Source organism: Pan troglodytes, chromosome 6, assembly GCF_028858775.2.
Source record: "Pan troglodytes isolate AG18354 chromosome 6, NHGRI_mPanTro3-v2.0_pri, whole genome shotgun sequence".
NCBI lineage: Eukaryota > Metazoa > Chordata > Mammalia > Primates > Hominidae > Pan > Pan troglodytes.
This window is the reverse complement of record NC_072404.2, coordinates 82,917,137-82,932,244: the sequence shown is the minus strand read 5'-3', so window position 1 is coordinate 82,932,244 and position 15,108 is coordinate 82,917,137. Positions and strand designations below refer to the sequence as shown.

General features: G+C 44.8%; 1 protein-coding gene across 2 annotated transcripts in view; it reads right to left on the bottom strand.

Moving 5' to 3' along the window:
- Nucleotides 1–15,108, bottom strand: part of BAZ1B (bromodomain adjacent to zinc finger domain 1B) — an 82,282-nt gene that overhangs the window by 61,710 nt on the left and 5,464 nt on the right. For both annotated transcript variants that reach the window (XM_009453307.5, XM_003318675.6), the window contains exons 2-3: nt 8,564–8,680; nt 6,149–6,293 (exon numbers count right to left, since the gene is read on the bottom strand). In XM_009453307.5, the coding sequence (XP_009451582.1) occupies nt 6,149–6,293; nt 8,564–8,680 (262 nt within the window). The remainder of the gene's footprint in view (nt 1–6,148; nt 6,294–8,563; nt 8,681–15,108) is intronic.

The window sequence follows — 15,108 nt, the reverse complement described above, 5'->3', positions numbered from 1 at the left end:
AAACACACAGAAACAACTGTGGATTTTGGTCACTACTGTTTTTCCAGCACCCAAAACATGCTATCTACATAGCCGGTCATCAATAAATATGTGGGATAACCCCTCTATATTGGGACAATGTTTGTGGCACCCTTCCAATGTCCATCATATCTACTTTTTTTTTAATCACACTTAGAGTGCAAAACATTTTTATAAATAATGAACACCTGTGTACCCACCATACAGGTTAAAGTACTTAACATTAATAGTGGCCAGACCCAGTGGCTCACACCTGTAATCCCAACACTTTGGGAGGCCAAAGCAGGAGGACTGCTTGAGCTCAGGAGTTCAAGAACAGCCTTGGCAACTTGGCGAAACCCCATCTCTACAAAAAATACAAAAATTAGCCAGTGCCTTTGGACTGTAGGATGAGGAAAAAAAAAAAAAAAAAAAAACAATTAGCCAGGCATTATAGCTACAGTCCCAGCTACTTGGGAGATTGAGGTGAGAGGACGGCTTGAGCCTGGGAAGTGGAGGTTGCAGTAAGCCAAGGTTGTGCCTCTGCACTCCAGCCTAGGCGACAGAGCCAGACCCTGTCTCAAAAAAGAAAAGAATATTAACAGTACCTCAGAATCTCCCAGTAAGCCTACGCTCAGGTGGAAACAACTCTCTCCTCTCCTCCTGACAGTGATAACAAACATTCTGAGTTAGTTTTGCCTGCTTTGAGCCTTCTATAAATGTAATCATACTGTATTCTTCTGTGACTTCTTTCAAGTTCACATTTTTTCTGCTATAGAGTATTGTGTGGCTTAACAATTTGTTTATCCATTCAACTACTGATGGCTACTTGGGTTATCTCCTCATTGGACTACTATGAACAATTCTATTAATATACTTACACAGATTTCCTGCGGCAAAACTGAGGGTAAATACTCAAGCAAAAATCCTTAGTCAAAGGGTATGTATAATAACCAATTGTATTCAGCAATGCCGAGTGCTTTCCAAAATAGATGTGCTATTTACAATATAAGCAATTCCACATTCCTGTCAAAACTTGGCAGCAAGTTTTTTTATTAATCTGATGTGTATACATTATCTCACTATGGTTTCGATTAGATTTCCTGCATTATTGATGAGTTTAAACATATTTTCATGTTTATGGACATACATACTTCCCTAGTATCTCTTCCCTTTCCTCATTTTTTTGTTTTTCAGACAGGGTCTTGCTATGTTGCCCAGGCTGGAGTACAGTGGTGCGATCATAGCTCACTGCAGCCTTGAACTCCTGAGTTCAAGCGATCCTCCTGCCTGTCTTCCAAGTAGCTGGGACTACAGAAATGCACCACCATGCACGGCCAATTTTTATTATTTTTTGTAGAAACAGGGTCTCCCTATGTTGCCCAGGCTGGTCTCAAACTCCTAGCTTCAAGCCAACCTCCCGCCTCAGCCTCCCAAAGTACTGGGATTACAGGCAGGAGCCATTGGGTTCAGCCCATCTTTCCTCAAACATTTCTTCTTTCACCTTGCAGATGTGTGCAAAATATTTTCGTTTTGCCATGTCAATTCCATTTCCATCCTTCTCTACCTGGCTCTATGCTTAAATAGGCTGACCTTTACAGCCTCCACCAAGACTCCCATTGCCCTCTAGATTCTGGTGAGTTCAGTTCATAGGGAGCATCAGCAGAAAATCAGGAGATGGAAGTAAAGCATCCTTGGGGTGTTTATTTCCAAATGCCTCCCTAGGAGGATGGTTACAGTTACAGTTTTCTCTCACTACCATAGTACTCTTCAACAACAGCAGCTACTCTTTTCTAGTCCCTGTACCCACTCCCTCCCTCTGCTTCCTTGGGGTTTAGAAATGATAAAGTCTTCCCCAACTGCCGATAGGTATGAGGCACTCAACCTTTCCTTGTTAAGTTTTCCTTAACCCTGATCAGACTGCTGTCTGCTGTCAACAGCCCCTTTATTAAACTCAATTCAACTACATTTGAGTATGCCATCTGTTTCCTGCCAGGACACTGACTGATATAAAGTATGTGATTAGAACCCACTAATGGTCAGCCACAGTGATTCATGCCTGTAATCTCAGCATTTTGCCAGGCCAAGGTGGGAGCATCACGCGAGTCCAGGAGTCTGAAACCAGCCTGGACAACATGGCAAGACCCCGTTTCTCTATAAAAAATAAAAAACTTAGCTAGGCGGCCAGGCGTGGTGGCTCACATCTGTAATCCCAGCACTCTGGGAGGCCGAGGCGGGCAGATCACGAGGTCAGGAGATCGAGACCACCCTGGCTAATACGGTGAAACCCCGTCCCTACTAAAAATACAAAAAAATCAGCCAGGCGTGGTGGCAGGTGCCTGTAGTCCCAGCTACTTGGGAGGCTGAGGCAGGAGAATGGTATTAACCCGGGAGGCGGAGCTTGCAATGAGCCGAGATCGCGCCACCGGACTCCAGCCTGGGCGACAGAGCGAGACTCTGTCTCAAAAGAAAAAAAAACTTAGCTAGGCATGGTTTTGAGTGTCTACAGTCCCAGCTACTTGGGAGGCTGAGGTGGGAGGACTGCCTGAGCCTGGGAGGCTGAGGCTGCAGTGAGCTATGATCACACCACTGCACTCCAGTCTGGAAGACACAGCAAGACCCTGTCTCAATAAAAAACAAACAAATAAACAAAAACCCCACTAGTACTGCCAGACATGACAAATAAAAAAGAACTAGCTAGGAGATAGAAAGGAGTCAGAGTAAATTATTGAAACATAGAAAGAACAAGAACTTTGAAACCAGAGAGACAGGTGTGAATCTTGGCCCCATCAAGTACTGGCTATTGTAGCACAAACTGCTGCTGAGCTAGCTACCAAGCTATTCCCTCCCTCTTTTCTCTTGCCAGCCTGTCTCTTTTGAGACTTAAATACAAAGGAAGATACTCTCTTTCTCAGCCCCCGCTGCAGCTCTGGGTGGTTATGTAAGCCAAGGTCTAGCCAATAACGTGTAAAGATAAAGGGTGGAGCTTTCTATTTTATGCTTCAAGAAAGATTTTTCCAGATACGCTTCTGGAAAGATTTTCTTAGCCTGCTTTGATAAGTATTCCCTCACTCTGAATACAGTCACATTTTTTCACAACTCAAGGGACAGCAAAGCTAAGGACCAGAACTCAACACACTGAGAAGAACAGAACAGAGAGACAGAGAAAGTCTAGGTCCTTGACAATAGTATTCAGCCTCTATACCAAACTTGGAACTATCTAAGACTTACTACATGAGATAATCACGTCTGTCTTGTTTAAGCCAGTACTACTAAAAGTGTTGTACCTCATGTAACAGCATCACTACCACCCTGCAGATTGTGAGAATTGAAAAATGTTAGGTCTATCCTAGACCTTCTGAACTCTCAAGGAATGGGCTGAAGAACAGTTCACGCATGATGGAGAAGCAAATTAAACATTTGTCCTGAGAGGGAAAAAAAAAAACAGTTCAAGCAATTCTCCCACTTCGGCCTCCCGAGTAGCTGGGACTACAGGCATGCACCACCATATCTGGCTAATTTTTGTATTTTTTGGAGAGATAGGGTATCGCCATGTTGGCCAGGCTGGTCTCAAACTCCTGACCTCAGGTGATCTACCCACCTTGGTCTCCCAAAGTGCTGGTACTACAGGCCTGAGCCACCATGCCCAGCCAAGAACGCATTTTCAGTAGCTTAAGTATCACGCCAAAGTTTGAGAACTACGGACTACTATTACAATTTCGCTACATAACGGCTGAAAGCACTCATAACTAGTATGTATCAACCTCAACATGTCATTTAAATGTACAAGGCTACCTACCACCTCAAGATTTCTGTGCAAATTCTGCAAGACATTATGTAAAGCAATTAGCCCAGTGTCAAGTACATACAGATAGATATTTAACAACTGTTTAGTTTTTTCTCCTGAATCTTACTTTCAGCTGTTACAAGATTATATAGGGATTGCTTTAGTGTTCGGTATCACTTTTGTAATAGTTATCCTTTAGCTATTTTGACTGGATAATTAAAAAACAAATAAGGCCGGGCACACTGGCTCATGCCTGTAATCCCAGCACTCTGGGAGGCCGAGACAGGTGGATCACAAGGTCTGGAGATTGAGACCATCCTGGCTAACACAGTGAAACCCCGTCTCTATTAAAAATACAAAAAAATTAGCCGGGCGTGGTGGTGGGCACCTGTAGTCCCAGCTACTCGGGAGGCTGAGGCAGGAGAATGGTGTGAACCCGGGAGGCGGATCTTGCAGTGAGCTGAGATCATGCCACTGCACTCCAGCCTAGGCAACAGAGCGAGACTCCATCTTAAAAAAAAAAAAAAAAAAAAAAAATTTTAAGTAGAAAAAGTCCAACTCTCATTACAGCGAGGACTTGGATTAAACATGTCTGAGGCCGGGCGCAGTGACTCACACCTGTAATCCCAACTCTGGGAGGCTGAAGTAGGCATATCACCCGAGGTCAAGAGTTCAAGACCAGCCTGACCAACATGGAGAGAACCCGTCTCTACCAAAAATAAAAAATTAGCAGGGCATGGTGGCAGGCGCCTGTAGTCCCAGCTACTCAGGAGGCTGAGGCAGGAGAATTACTTGAACCAGGGAGGCGCAGGTTGCAGTGAGCCGAGATCACGCCATTGCACTCCAGCCTGGGCGACAAGAGCGAGACTCCACCTCAAAGGGAAAAAAAAAAAAAAAAAAAGTCTTAAAGTCTTTTTTTTTTTTTTTTTTGAGATGGAGTCTTGCTCTGTCCCCCAGGCTGGAGTGCAGTGGCACGATCTCGGCTCACTGCAACCTCCGCCTCCCAGATTCACGCCATTCTCCTGCCTCAGCCTCCCGAGTAGCTGGGACTACAGGCGCCCACCACCACGGCCGGCTAATTTTTTATATTTTTAGTAGAGATGGGGTTTCACCGTGTTAGCCAGGATGGTCTCGATCTCCTGAACTCCTGATCCACCTGCCTCAGCCTCCCAGAGTGCTGGGATTACAGGTGTGAGCCACCACGCCCGGCCTGCAAGTCTTTTCAACATAGTAACAACTACGTGCTCACTTTGTCAGCACATATAATGAAACTGGAATAATATGGAGAAGATTAGCATGGCCATTGCATGGGCTGGGCAGTGGTTCATGCCTGTAATCCCAGCACTTTGGGAGGCCAAGACAAGAGAATAGTTTAGGAGTTAGAGACCAGCTGGAGCAACATGGTGAAATCCCATCTCTACAAAACATACAAAAAATTAGTCAGGCGTGGTGGCGCACACCTGTGGTCCCAGCTACATGGAGGGTGACATGAGAGGATCGCTTGAGCCCAGGAGGTAGAGGTTGCAATGAGCCAAGATCGCGAAACTGCACTATTCCAGCATGGGTGACAGACTAAGACCCTGTCTCCGAAAAATAAAAAAAGAAAAGAAAAATCAAAACCAAAAAGACAAAATAACAGAATTATCAAAAAAGGATGAAAAAGACAAAGGACAGACCAGTACAACAAAGTGTTGCAATTATTACAATACTAAAACATTCTCAGTGATGAATGTGGTTCTAAAATTTGGTTCAAGGCCAAGAGTGATGGCACATGCCTGCAGTCCCAGCTACTCAGAAGGCTGAGGTGGGCGGACGGCTTAAGCCAGGGAGTCTAAGGCTACATACAGTGAGCTATGACTGCACCACTGCACTCTAGACTCTGTGACAGAACAAAACCCTGTCTCTAAACAAATAAATAAAAATAAAATTTAGTCCTTATAATACTTGATGGGAGGCCAAGGTGGGTGGATCATCTGAAGTCAGGAGTTTGAGACCAGCCTGGCCAAAATGGTGAAACCCTGTCTCTACCAAAAATACAAAAAACTAGCCGGGCGTGGTGGTGCACACCTGTAGTCCCAGCTACTCAGAAGGCTGAGGTGGGAGAATCACTTGAACACGGGAGAATGAGGTTGCAGTGAGCCAAGATTGCGCACTGCACTCCAGCCTTGGCGACAGAGTGAGACTCCATCTCAAAAAAAACAAAACCAAGAAAACACACAAGTATTAACGTAAAGTATTAATACTTAACATTAAATATAATACTAAATATAACACAGTTTTACACACATAGAAATGTGTTCTGTAACCTACGATGACAGCTCTAACTCTGATGGTAAGTCAAATCAGAAACGAACAGGCACTCACCTCGAAGTCACACTCTTCTCCCACAGCATATTTGGTCATGATCTCCAACCAAGCAGTATCTACTAACTTCTCTAAGGAGGCTGTGTTATGGTGAACCATTTCCAGAACAAGCTTCTCATACCAGGCAGGAAACTCCTCCTTCAAACTAAATAAATGTAATTAGTTATCAAGAAAACACAGAAACACCTACCCAGAGATTTAATTCAAGTCAATTCAAACATTTCTTTCTTTCTTTTCCAAACATTTCAAACATTTATCGCTCTGTGACCAAGGCTGGAGTGCAGTGGTACAATCATAGCTCACTAGCCTCCACCTCCTGGGCTCGAACAATCCTCCTACCTCTCAGGTAGCTGGGACCACAGGCATGCATCACTGCACCTAACCTCATTTTAAGACTTAACTTTCGGGCAGGGCGCGGTGGCTCACGCCTGTATTCCCAACACTTTGGGAGGCCGAGGCGGGTGGATCACGAGGTCAGGAGATCGAGACCATCCTGGCTAACACGGTGAAACCCCATCTCTACTAAAAATATAAAAAATTAGCCGGCCATGGTGGCTGGTGCCTATAGTCCCAGCTACTTGGGAGGCTAAGGCAGGAGAATGGCATGAACCCAGGAAGTGGAGCTTGCAGTGAGCCGAGATCGCACCACTGCACTCCAGCCTGGGCGACAGAGCGAGATTCCGTCTCAAAAAAAAAAAAAAAAAAAAAGACTTAACTTTTGGCTGGGCGTGGTGGCTCACACCTGTAATCCTAGCACTATGGGAGGCCAAGGCGGGCAGATCACCTGAGGTCAGGAGTTCAAGGCCAGCCTGGCCAACATGGCGAAACCCTGTCTCTACTCAAAATACAAGAATTAGCCGGGTGTGGTGGCACATGCCTGTAATCCCAGCTACTCGGGAGGCTGAGGCAGGAGAATCACTTGAACACGGGAAGCGAAGGTTGCAGTGAGCCAAGATCACACCATTGCACTCCAGCCTGGGCTGGAGAGAGACTCAGTCTCAAAAAAAAAAAAAAAAAAAAAAAAAAAAACACTTAACATTTTACGAGTTTTAGGTTCACAGCAAAACAACACTGCTTTAGCAAATATACGTAAGGCACTGGGGAATACAAAGATTAAAAAAAACATGCAGTTTGCTGGACACAGTGGGTCCCAGCACTTTGAAAGGCACAGGTGGGAGGATTGCTTGAGCCCAGGAGTTTGAGACCAGCCTGGCCAACAGAGTGAGAACCTGCCTCTATAAAAAACTAAAATAATTAGCTGGGTGAGGTGGCATGCACCTATAGTTCCAGCTACGTAAGAGGCTGAGGCAAGAGGTTGGCTTGATCCCAGGAGCTATGTGCATACCACTGCACTCCACCCTGGGCAACAGAGCGAAACTGTGCCTCTTAAAAAAAAGGAAACCGGGAAGCGTTAACATGTTGGAAACGTGACTTGAACACCAGAGCTGTTGCAAAAGGACAGCAATGATTTAACGCTTTTCACTTATTAAACTAGAAAAAAAAAAAAATTTAATTATCATACCCGGTTGGGTGCAGTGGTTCACGCCTGTAATCCCAGCACTTTGGGAGGCCAAAATGAGCAGGTCGCTTGAGGTCAGGAGTTCGAGACCAGCCTGGCTAACATGGTGAAACCCCATCTCTACTAAAAACACAAAAATTAGCCAGGCGTGGTGGTGAGCGCCTGTAGACCCAGCTACTCAGGAGGCTGAGGCACGAGAATCGCTTGAACCCAGGAGATAGAGGTTACAGTGGGCCAAAATCGTGCCCCTGCATTCCAGCCTGGGCAACAGAGTGAGACTCCATCTCAAAAATAAAAATAAGAATAAGGGCCAGGTGCGGTAGCTCACGCCTGTAATCCCAGCACTTTGGGAGGCCAAGGCGGGAGGATCACGAGGTCAGGAGATTGAGACCATCCTGGCTAACATAGTGAAACCCCATCTCTACTAAAACTACAAAAAATTATCCGGGCTTGGTGGCGGGCACCTGTAGTCCCAGCTACTTGGGAGGCTGAGGCAGGAGAATCACTTGAACCCGGGAGGCGGAGCTTGCAGTGAGCCGAGATCGTGCCACTGCACTCCAGCCTGGGCGAGAGCGAGATTCCGTCTCAAAAAAAGAAAAAGCAAAAAAGAATAAACCACATTACCAGAGTACTTACAAGGTCAAAGTATGGAGCAGGAACACTCAAAGGCCTGGTAAATACCTAAACAAGTGCACCTATAACTAAATAAATATTCCATATTGCTACTGCAAAATGCCATTAGGCAAAGGAACCCAGAAACCCATACAGTACACTAATGTAATATAGTCTAATTTGTGCCCCATAAACTTAAATACACATACTGCTTTAGGGTTAATATTCCCTCCTTTCCTAACAATGTGAAGATGGTGGCAAAGAGCAATACTTCCATTACTTACAGCTCAGCAACTTCCTGTTCTTCCTCCCAGGCTTCCTTGTGTGTTAGCTGACTGCTTCCAGTACTCTTGCACGTCCAAATGCGCTCACTGTACCTTTCTAAGCGGGCTTCATACTCTCTGTTGGCAGTAGTTCAGGAAAACAATATGCAAGCAACAGAGACGACAAACCCATACCCATAAGATACTTATATACAGAAAAAAATCTAGTCTCCTTTTTAAAATGTGTAGCATGAGAGGATAAAAATGGAATTGGAGGCCGGGCGCAGTGGTTCACGCCTGTAATCCCACCACCTTGGGAGGCCAAGGCGGGCGGATCATGAGGTCAGATCGAGACCAGCCTGGCTAACACGGTGAAACCCCGTGTCCACTAAAAATACAAAAAATTAGCTGTGAGTGGTGGTGGGCGCCTGTAGTCCCAGCTACTCAGGAGGCTGAGGCAGGAGAATGGCGTGAACCTGGGAGGCGGAGCTTGCAGTGAGCCAAGATCACGCCACTGCACTCAAGCCTGGGAGACAGTGCGACTCCGTCTCAAAAACTAAAAAAAATTTTAAAAATGCAAAAAATGGAATCAGGGCCCAAAGCAAGATGACTAAGACTGAAGTATAATGAGAATGGATTGTCATGGGCTGGGCACCTGCATGGGATTTACAGACTGGGATGATCACGTCTCTAATCTCAGCATTTTGAGAGGCCACGGCAGGACAATCACTTGAGACCAGGAGTTCGAGACCAGCCTGGGCAACATGGTGAGACCTCGTCTCTACAAAAAATAAAAATAAAAAATAATAAAAATGGTTTTTCATGTTTTACAAAAAAAAATTAATATTTTAGTACAAATGTGATTTCCTCAATTCACCAAAGTTTCATTACACAAGACTTACGCTGTACCAAAAACTCATAAGAAAAAGTAAAGGTACATTAAAACACAAGTCATAAAAAATAACAATGTAAGGTAAGCAAAATTTTCAGAAAACTCAGACAAGTTTAAGAGTCAGTCCACCACTGCCAGGCGTGGTGGCTCATGCCTGTAATCCCAGCACTTTGGGAGTCCGAGGCAGGCAGATCACCTGAAGTCAGAAGTTCGAGACCAGCCTGAGCAACATGGAGAAACCCCATCTCTACTAAAAAAAAAAAAAAAAAAAAATTAGCCGGGCTTGGTGGCACATGCCTGTAATCCCAGCTACTCAGGAGGCTGAGGCAGGAGAATCACTTGAACCTGGGAGGCCATTGCAGTGAGCCGAGATGGCACCATTGCACTCCAGCCTGGGTGATAAGAGCGAAACTCCACCTCAAAAAAAAAAAAAAAGGAATCAGTCTACAGTAAAATGAGGTGACTAGGCCACAGTCTCACAGGCAGTTTGGAATAACCTTGAGCATACATTAATGATCCATTTACCCACAGCCCTCCAGTCCACCTTGGAAACATGTTACTTCTTAGAGTTTACAAGCTTGTCCAACCTTTGTCCAACCTGCGGCCCAGGACGGCTTTGAACACAGCCCAACACAAGTTCATAAAGTTTCTTAAAACATTATGAGTTTTTTGTGTGATTTTTTTTTTTTTTTTAGCTGATCAACTGTTTTTAGTGTTAGTGTATTTTATGTGTGGCCCGAGACAATTCTTCTTCCAATATGGCCAAAAGATTGGCTACCCTGGTTTAAAAAATAAATTTCATAAAATACTTAGAAGTATTCCGGAAAGTACTTTTGATATAATATTTATCCAGTCTCTATGATGTCTCCAATAATACTGAGATTCAGAAGATCATTTACTAGCCATTTAGACAGTCTTCGTGAGGGAGACGAGGGAAAGAAAAACATCAAGTTGGTAGCGTAAATATGGCAACTTTCCACACAAAACCAACTGGAATTCACCATCAGCCGGCCACTTCCAAATTCAAACGGCAAGTAACTAATTTACTTTTAAGCACAGCAACAGATGCTATGTAAGAAAATCAACTGACACAAGTAGAAAGTTAGTGAACAATACCTGTATATTCCAAGTGACACATTTTATAGTGGTTGAAATAAAAGTATTTAAACAGTTTCCTCTACAATACTATCTAACAAATAAACACATATTCTAATTTTTGTTTTTAGAAACAAGGCTGGCCTGGATCTCCTGAGCTCAAGAGATCCTCCTACCTTAGCCTCCTGAATAGCTGGGATTACAGACTTACACTGCAGCACCTAGCTCATTTTTATCTATTTATGTATTTATTTTTGACACAGGGTCTCACTCTGTCACCCAGGCTGAAGTGCAGTGGTGGGATCATGGCTCACTGTAGCCTTGACCTCCTGGGGTCAAGCAATCCTGGGCCTCAGCCTCCTGAGTAGCTAGGACTACAGGTGCACACCACCATGCCCACCTACATTTTTTATCTTTGCAGAGTCAGGGTCTCACCACATTTCCCAGGTTGGTCTTGAACTCCTGGGCTCAAACAGTCCTCCTGCCTCAATCTCCCAAAGTTATGGGATTACAGGTGTGAGCCACCACGCCCAGCCACATGTTTAATAAATATAGATGCTTGGTTTTCCAAGGTTATGATCAGCAAAAACGCAAACAAGAACAAACCCACAGGTAATCCAAAATAGTAACTTTATCCAATAGTATAAGCACCTTTGCTCATTGTGGATCTTTCCCCAGATCTGCTAAAACTGAGTAATAAATCTATTTTCCTTACAGGGGTGGTGCTAATATCTAAGTGATTAAACAAAATATATAGAATGTTTGAGTAAAAACCTGAGTCAGACTTCCATATACAGCTATGTAAATCCAATCACCGAAAAATTTTCAAACTTATACCCAGAGAAGAGCAACGGAACGGCTTCCATAGGACATTATCCCAAGACGGATTTGTCTTATTTTTGTCTACTGCACTAGGGGAGTGGAAGGGATGGGTAGTAAAATAAGGACAGAGGAGGAATCAGTAAGTGGACTTATTTAAGCTTTCAAAAAGCTTGATAACATTCTAACACATTATTTAGCCATATTTAAGAAGCTCCAGCAGGCATGGTAGCTTACACATGCAATCCCAGCATTTGGGAGGACAAAGTGGGGGGATCTTGAGCCCAGGGGTTCAAAACCAGCCTGAACATAGCGACTTTACAAAAAACTATTAAAAGAAAAAAAAAAAAACTCACTGTGTCATCAGAGAGAATGTAAGAGAAATACATTAACAAATATGTCTTAAAGAGAGAACAGTGAGTTTTTATTATTATAGGTTGAGGATCCCTTAACCAAAATGCTTAGAACCAGGAGTATTTTGGATTTTGAATTTCTTTCAGATTTTGGAGTGTTTGCATTATACTTACTAGTTCAGCATCCCAAATCCAAATATCCAAAATGCTCCAATGAGCTCTTCCTTTGAGGATCATGTTGGGGCTCAAAAACTTTCAGATTTTGGAGCATTTCTGATTTATGGATTTGGGATGTTCAACCTAGAGTTGTTACTTTAAAAAGCAGGGGCCAGAAAAAAACAAAACAAAAAAAAGTAGGGGCCGGCCAGGCACAGTGGCTCACGCCTATAATCCTGGCATTTTGGGAGGCCAAGGCAGGTGGATCACCTGAGGTCAGGAGTTCGAGACCAGCCTGGCCAACATGGTGAAACCCCCGTCTCTACTAAAAATACAAAAAATTAGCCAGGCGTGGTGGCGTGCGGCTGTAATCCCAGCTACTCAGGAGGCTGATGCAGGAGAACTGCTTGAACCTTGGAGACGGAGGTCGCAGTGAGCTGAGATCATGCCATTGCACTGTAGCCTGGGCAACAAGAGTGAAACTCAGTGTCAAAAAAAAAAAAAACAAAACTGCATAGTGGCAGTTTATGAGGCCCAGGCACGAACATCGCTCAAGCCCAGGAGTTCAAGAGCAGCCTGGGCAACATAGCAAAACCCCATCTCTATTAAAAAAAAATTAGTTGAATGTGGTGGCACAGGCCTGTAGTTCCAGCTACTCAGGGATCTGAGGTGGGAGGATCACTTGAGCCCAGGAGGTGGAGGTTGCAGTGAGCTGTGATGGAGAGCAACAGAGGGAGACTGTCTAAAAAAAGATTAGCCTGGGCATGGTGGGTCACGCCTGTAATCCCAGCACTTTGGGAGGCTGAAGTGGGTGGATCACGAGGTTAGGAGTTCAAGACCAGCCTGGCCAAGATGGTGAAACCCTGTCTCTACTAAAAATACAAAAACTAGCCACGCGTGGTGGCGGGCGCCTGTAATCCCAGCTACTCGGGAGGCTGAGGCAGAGAACTGCTTGAATGAGGAAGGCAGAGGTTGCAGTGAGCCAAGATCACACAGCTGTACTCCACCCTGGATGACAGAGTGAGAATCCGTCTCAAAAAAAAAAAAAAAAAAAAAAAGAACCTCCAAACTCACACAATCACGACGAACTCATCACACCTTCTCTGCTAAGAATATACAGTCCTCTATTATTCGTCTAAATTCTAATCATCCTTTAGATCTCAAAAATAACTTTTCCCAGAAAACATTCATTGAACCTTCAAATATGATAGATTGTATTAGTTTCTAACTATTCACCTCCTTTCCATAAGAGGGGATTTTTACATCTCCACCCACTGCCATGTGGCTTGTCTACAAGGTCCCTGAAGAGGAATGTACCTCCCCTCTCCATTAACATCAAGCTTGACCCCGTGACTGGTTTCGACCAATAGATGTGAGCAGATGTAATATATGTCACTTCCCGGAAGAGGCTTAAAGTCATGATGTCTTCTAGCTCTTTCTTTGTGCCACTAGCAAGCAAGACATGTCACACACAGGGTCTGCCCCTCCAGCCTTCACACACAGGGTCTGCCCCTCCAGCCTTGTTCCCTTTTTTTTTTTTTTTTTTTTTGAAGCAGGGTCTTGCTCTGTCACCCAAGCTGGAGTGCAATAGCACCATCTCGCTTCACTGCAACCTTTGCCTCCTGGACTCAAGTGATCCTCCCACCTCAGCCTCCCAAGTAATTGGGACCACAGGCAAACGCCAGCATGTCCAGCTAATTTTTCTATTTTTTTTTGTAGAGACAGGGTTTCATTCACTGTTGTCCAGGCTGATCTCAAATTCCTGGGCTCAAGCAATTCACCTGCCTCAGCCTCCCAAAGTGCTGGGATTACTGGCATGAACAACCATACCAGGTGTCAGCCTTGGTCTTAAAATGAGAAAAATGTGGAAGGGCGTGGTGGCTCACGCCTGTAATCCCAGCACTTTGGGAGGCAGAGGGGAACGGATCACTTGAGGCCAGGTGTTCCAGACTAGCCTGGCCAACACGGTGAAACCCCGTTTCTACTTAAAAAGTGCAAAAAAGGACCCAGGTGTGGTGCACGTGCCTGTAGTCCCAGCTACTCGGGAGGCTGAGGCAGGAGAATCACTTGAACCCAGGAGGTGGAGGGTGCAGTGAGCCGAGATGGCATCACTGTACTCCAGCCTGGGCTACAGAGCGAGACTCCACTCAAAAGTTAAGAGAAAAATGTGGTTTTCTTTTTTATTATTTATTTATGTTTTTGGAGATGGTGGTCTCACTACATTGCCTTGTCTGGTCTCAAGCTTCTGGGTTTAAGGAATCCTCCAGCTTTGGCCTCCTGAGTAGCTGGGACTACAGGCGCACACCACCGCATCCAGCTGTTTTCTTTTTTCCCACCATTTTTTTCTTTTTTTAATATGAGAGTACTACAAAATTTTAAATTACATATGGCTTACATTATACTTTTGTTGGACAGCACTGAAACCTAAAGTATACATCTCAGAAAATGTCCTCTGACAGTATTAACTTAAAATTAATTGCCTAGTCAAACTGATTATAAAATGTGGGGCCGGACGCGGTGGCTCACGTCTGTAATCCCAGCACTGTGGGAGGCCGAGGGGGTGGATCACTGAGGTCAGGAATTCGAGACCAGCCTAGCCAACATGGTGAAACTACTAAAAATACAAAAAATAGCCAGGCATGGTGGCAGGCGCCTGTAATCCCAGCTACTTGGGAGGCTGAGGCAGGAGAATTGCTCGAAGTTGGGAGGCGGAGGTTGCAGTGAGCCAAGATTGCACCATTGCACTCCAGCCTGGGCAACAGACTGTGACTGTCTCAAAAAAAAAAAAAAAACTGTAAAAGAATTTCCTACAACCCCTAACAACGGCTATTTTAAGTTTGTGTAACTGTTCTGGTAATTATATTAAGAGAAAGCAAGGCTGGGCATGGTGGCTCACGCCTGTAATCCCAGCACTTTGGGAGGCTGAGGCCGGTGGATCAACTTGAGGTCAGGAGTTCGAGACCAGCCTGGCCAACGTGGTAAAACCCCATCTCTACTAAAAATACAAAAAATTAGCCAGGCATGGTAGTGGGCGCCTGTAATCCCAGTTGCTCGGGAGTCTGAGGCAGGAGAATTGCTTGAACCCAGGAGGTGGAGGTTGTAGTGAACCAAGATCGCACCACTGCACTCCAGTCTGGGCGACACAGCAATAACCCAGCTCAAAAAAAAAAAAAAGAGAAAGTAAGGCCACACACAGCGGCTCATACCTGTAATTCCAGCACTTTGGGAGGCTGAAGCGGGAGGATCACTTG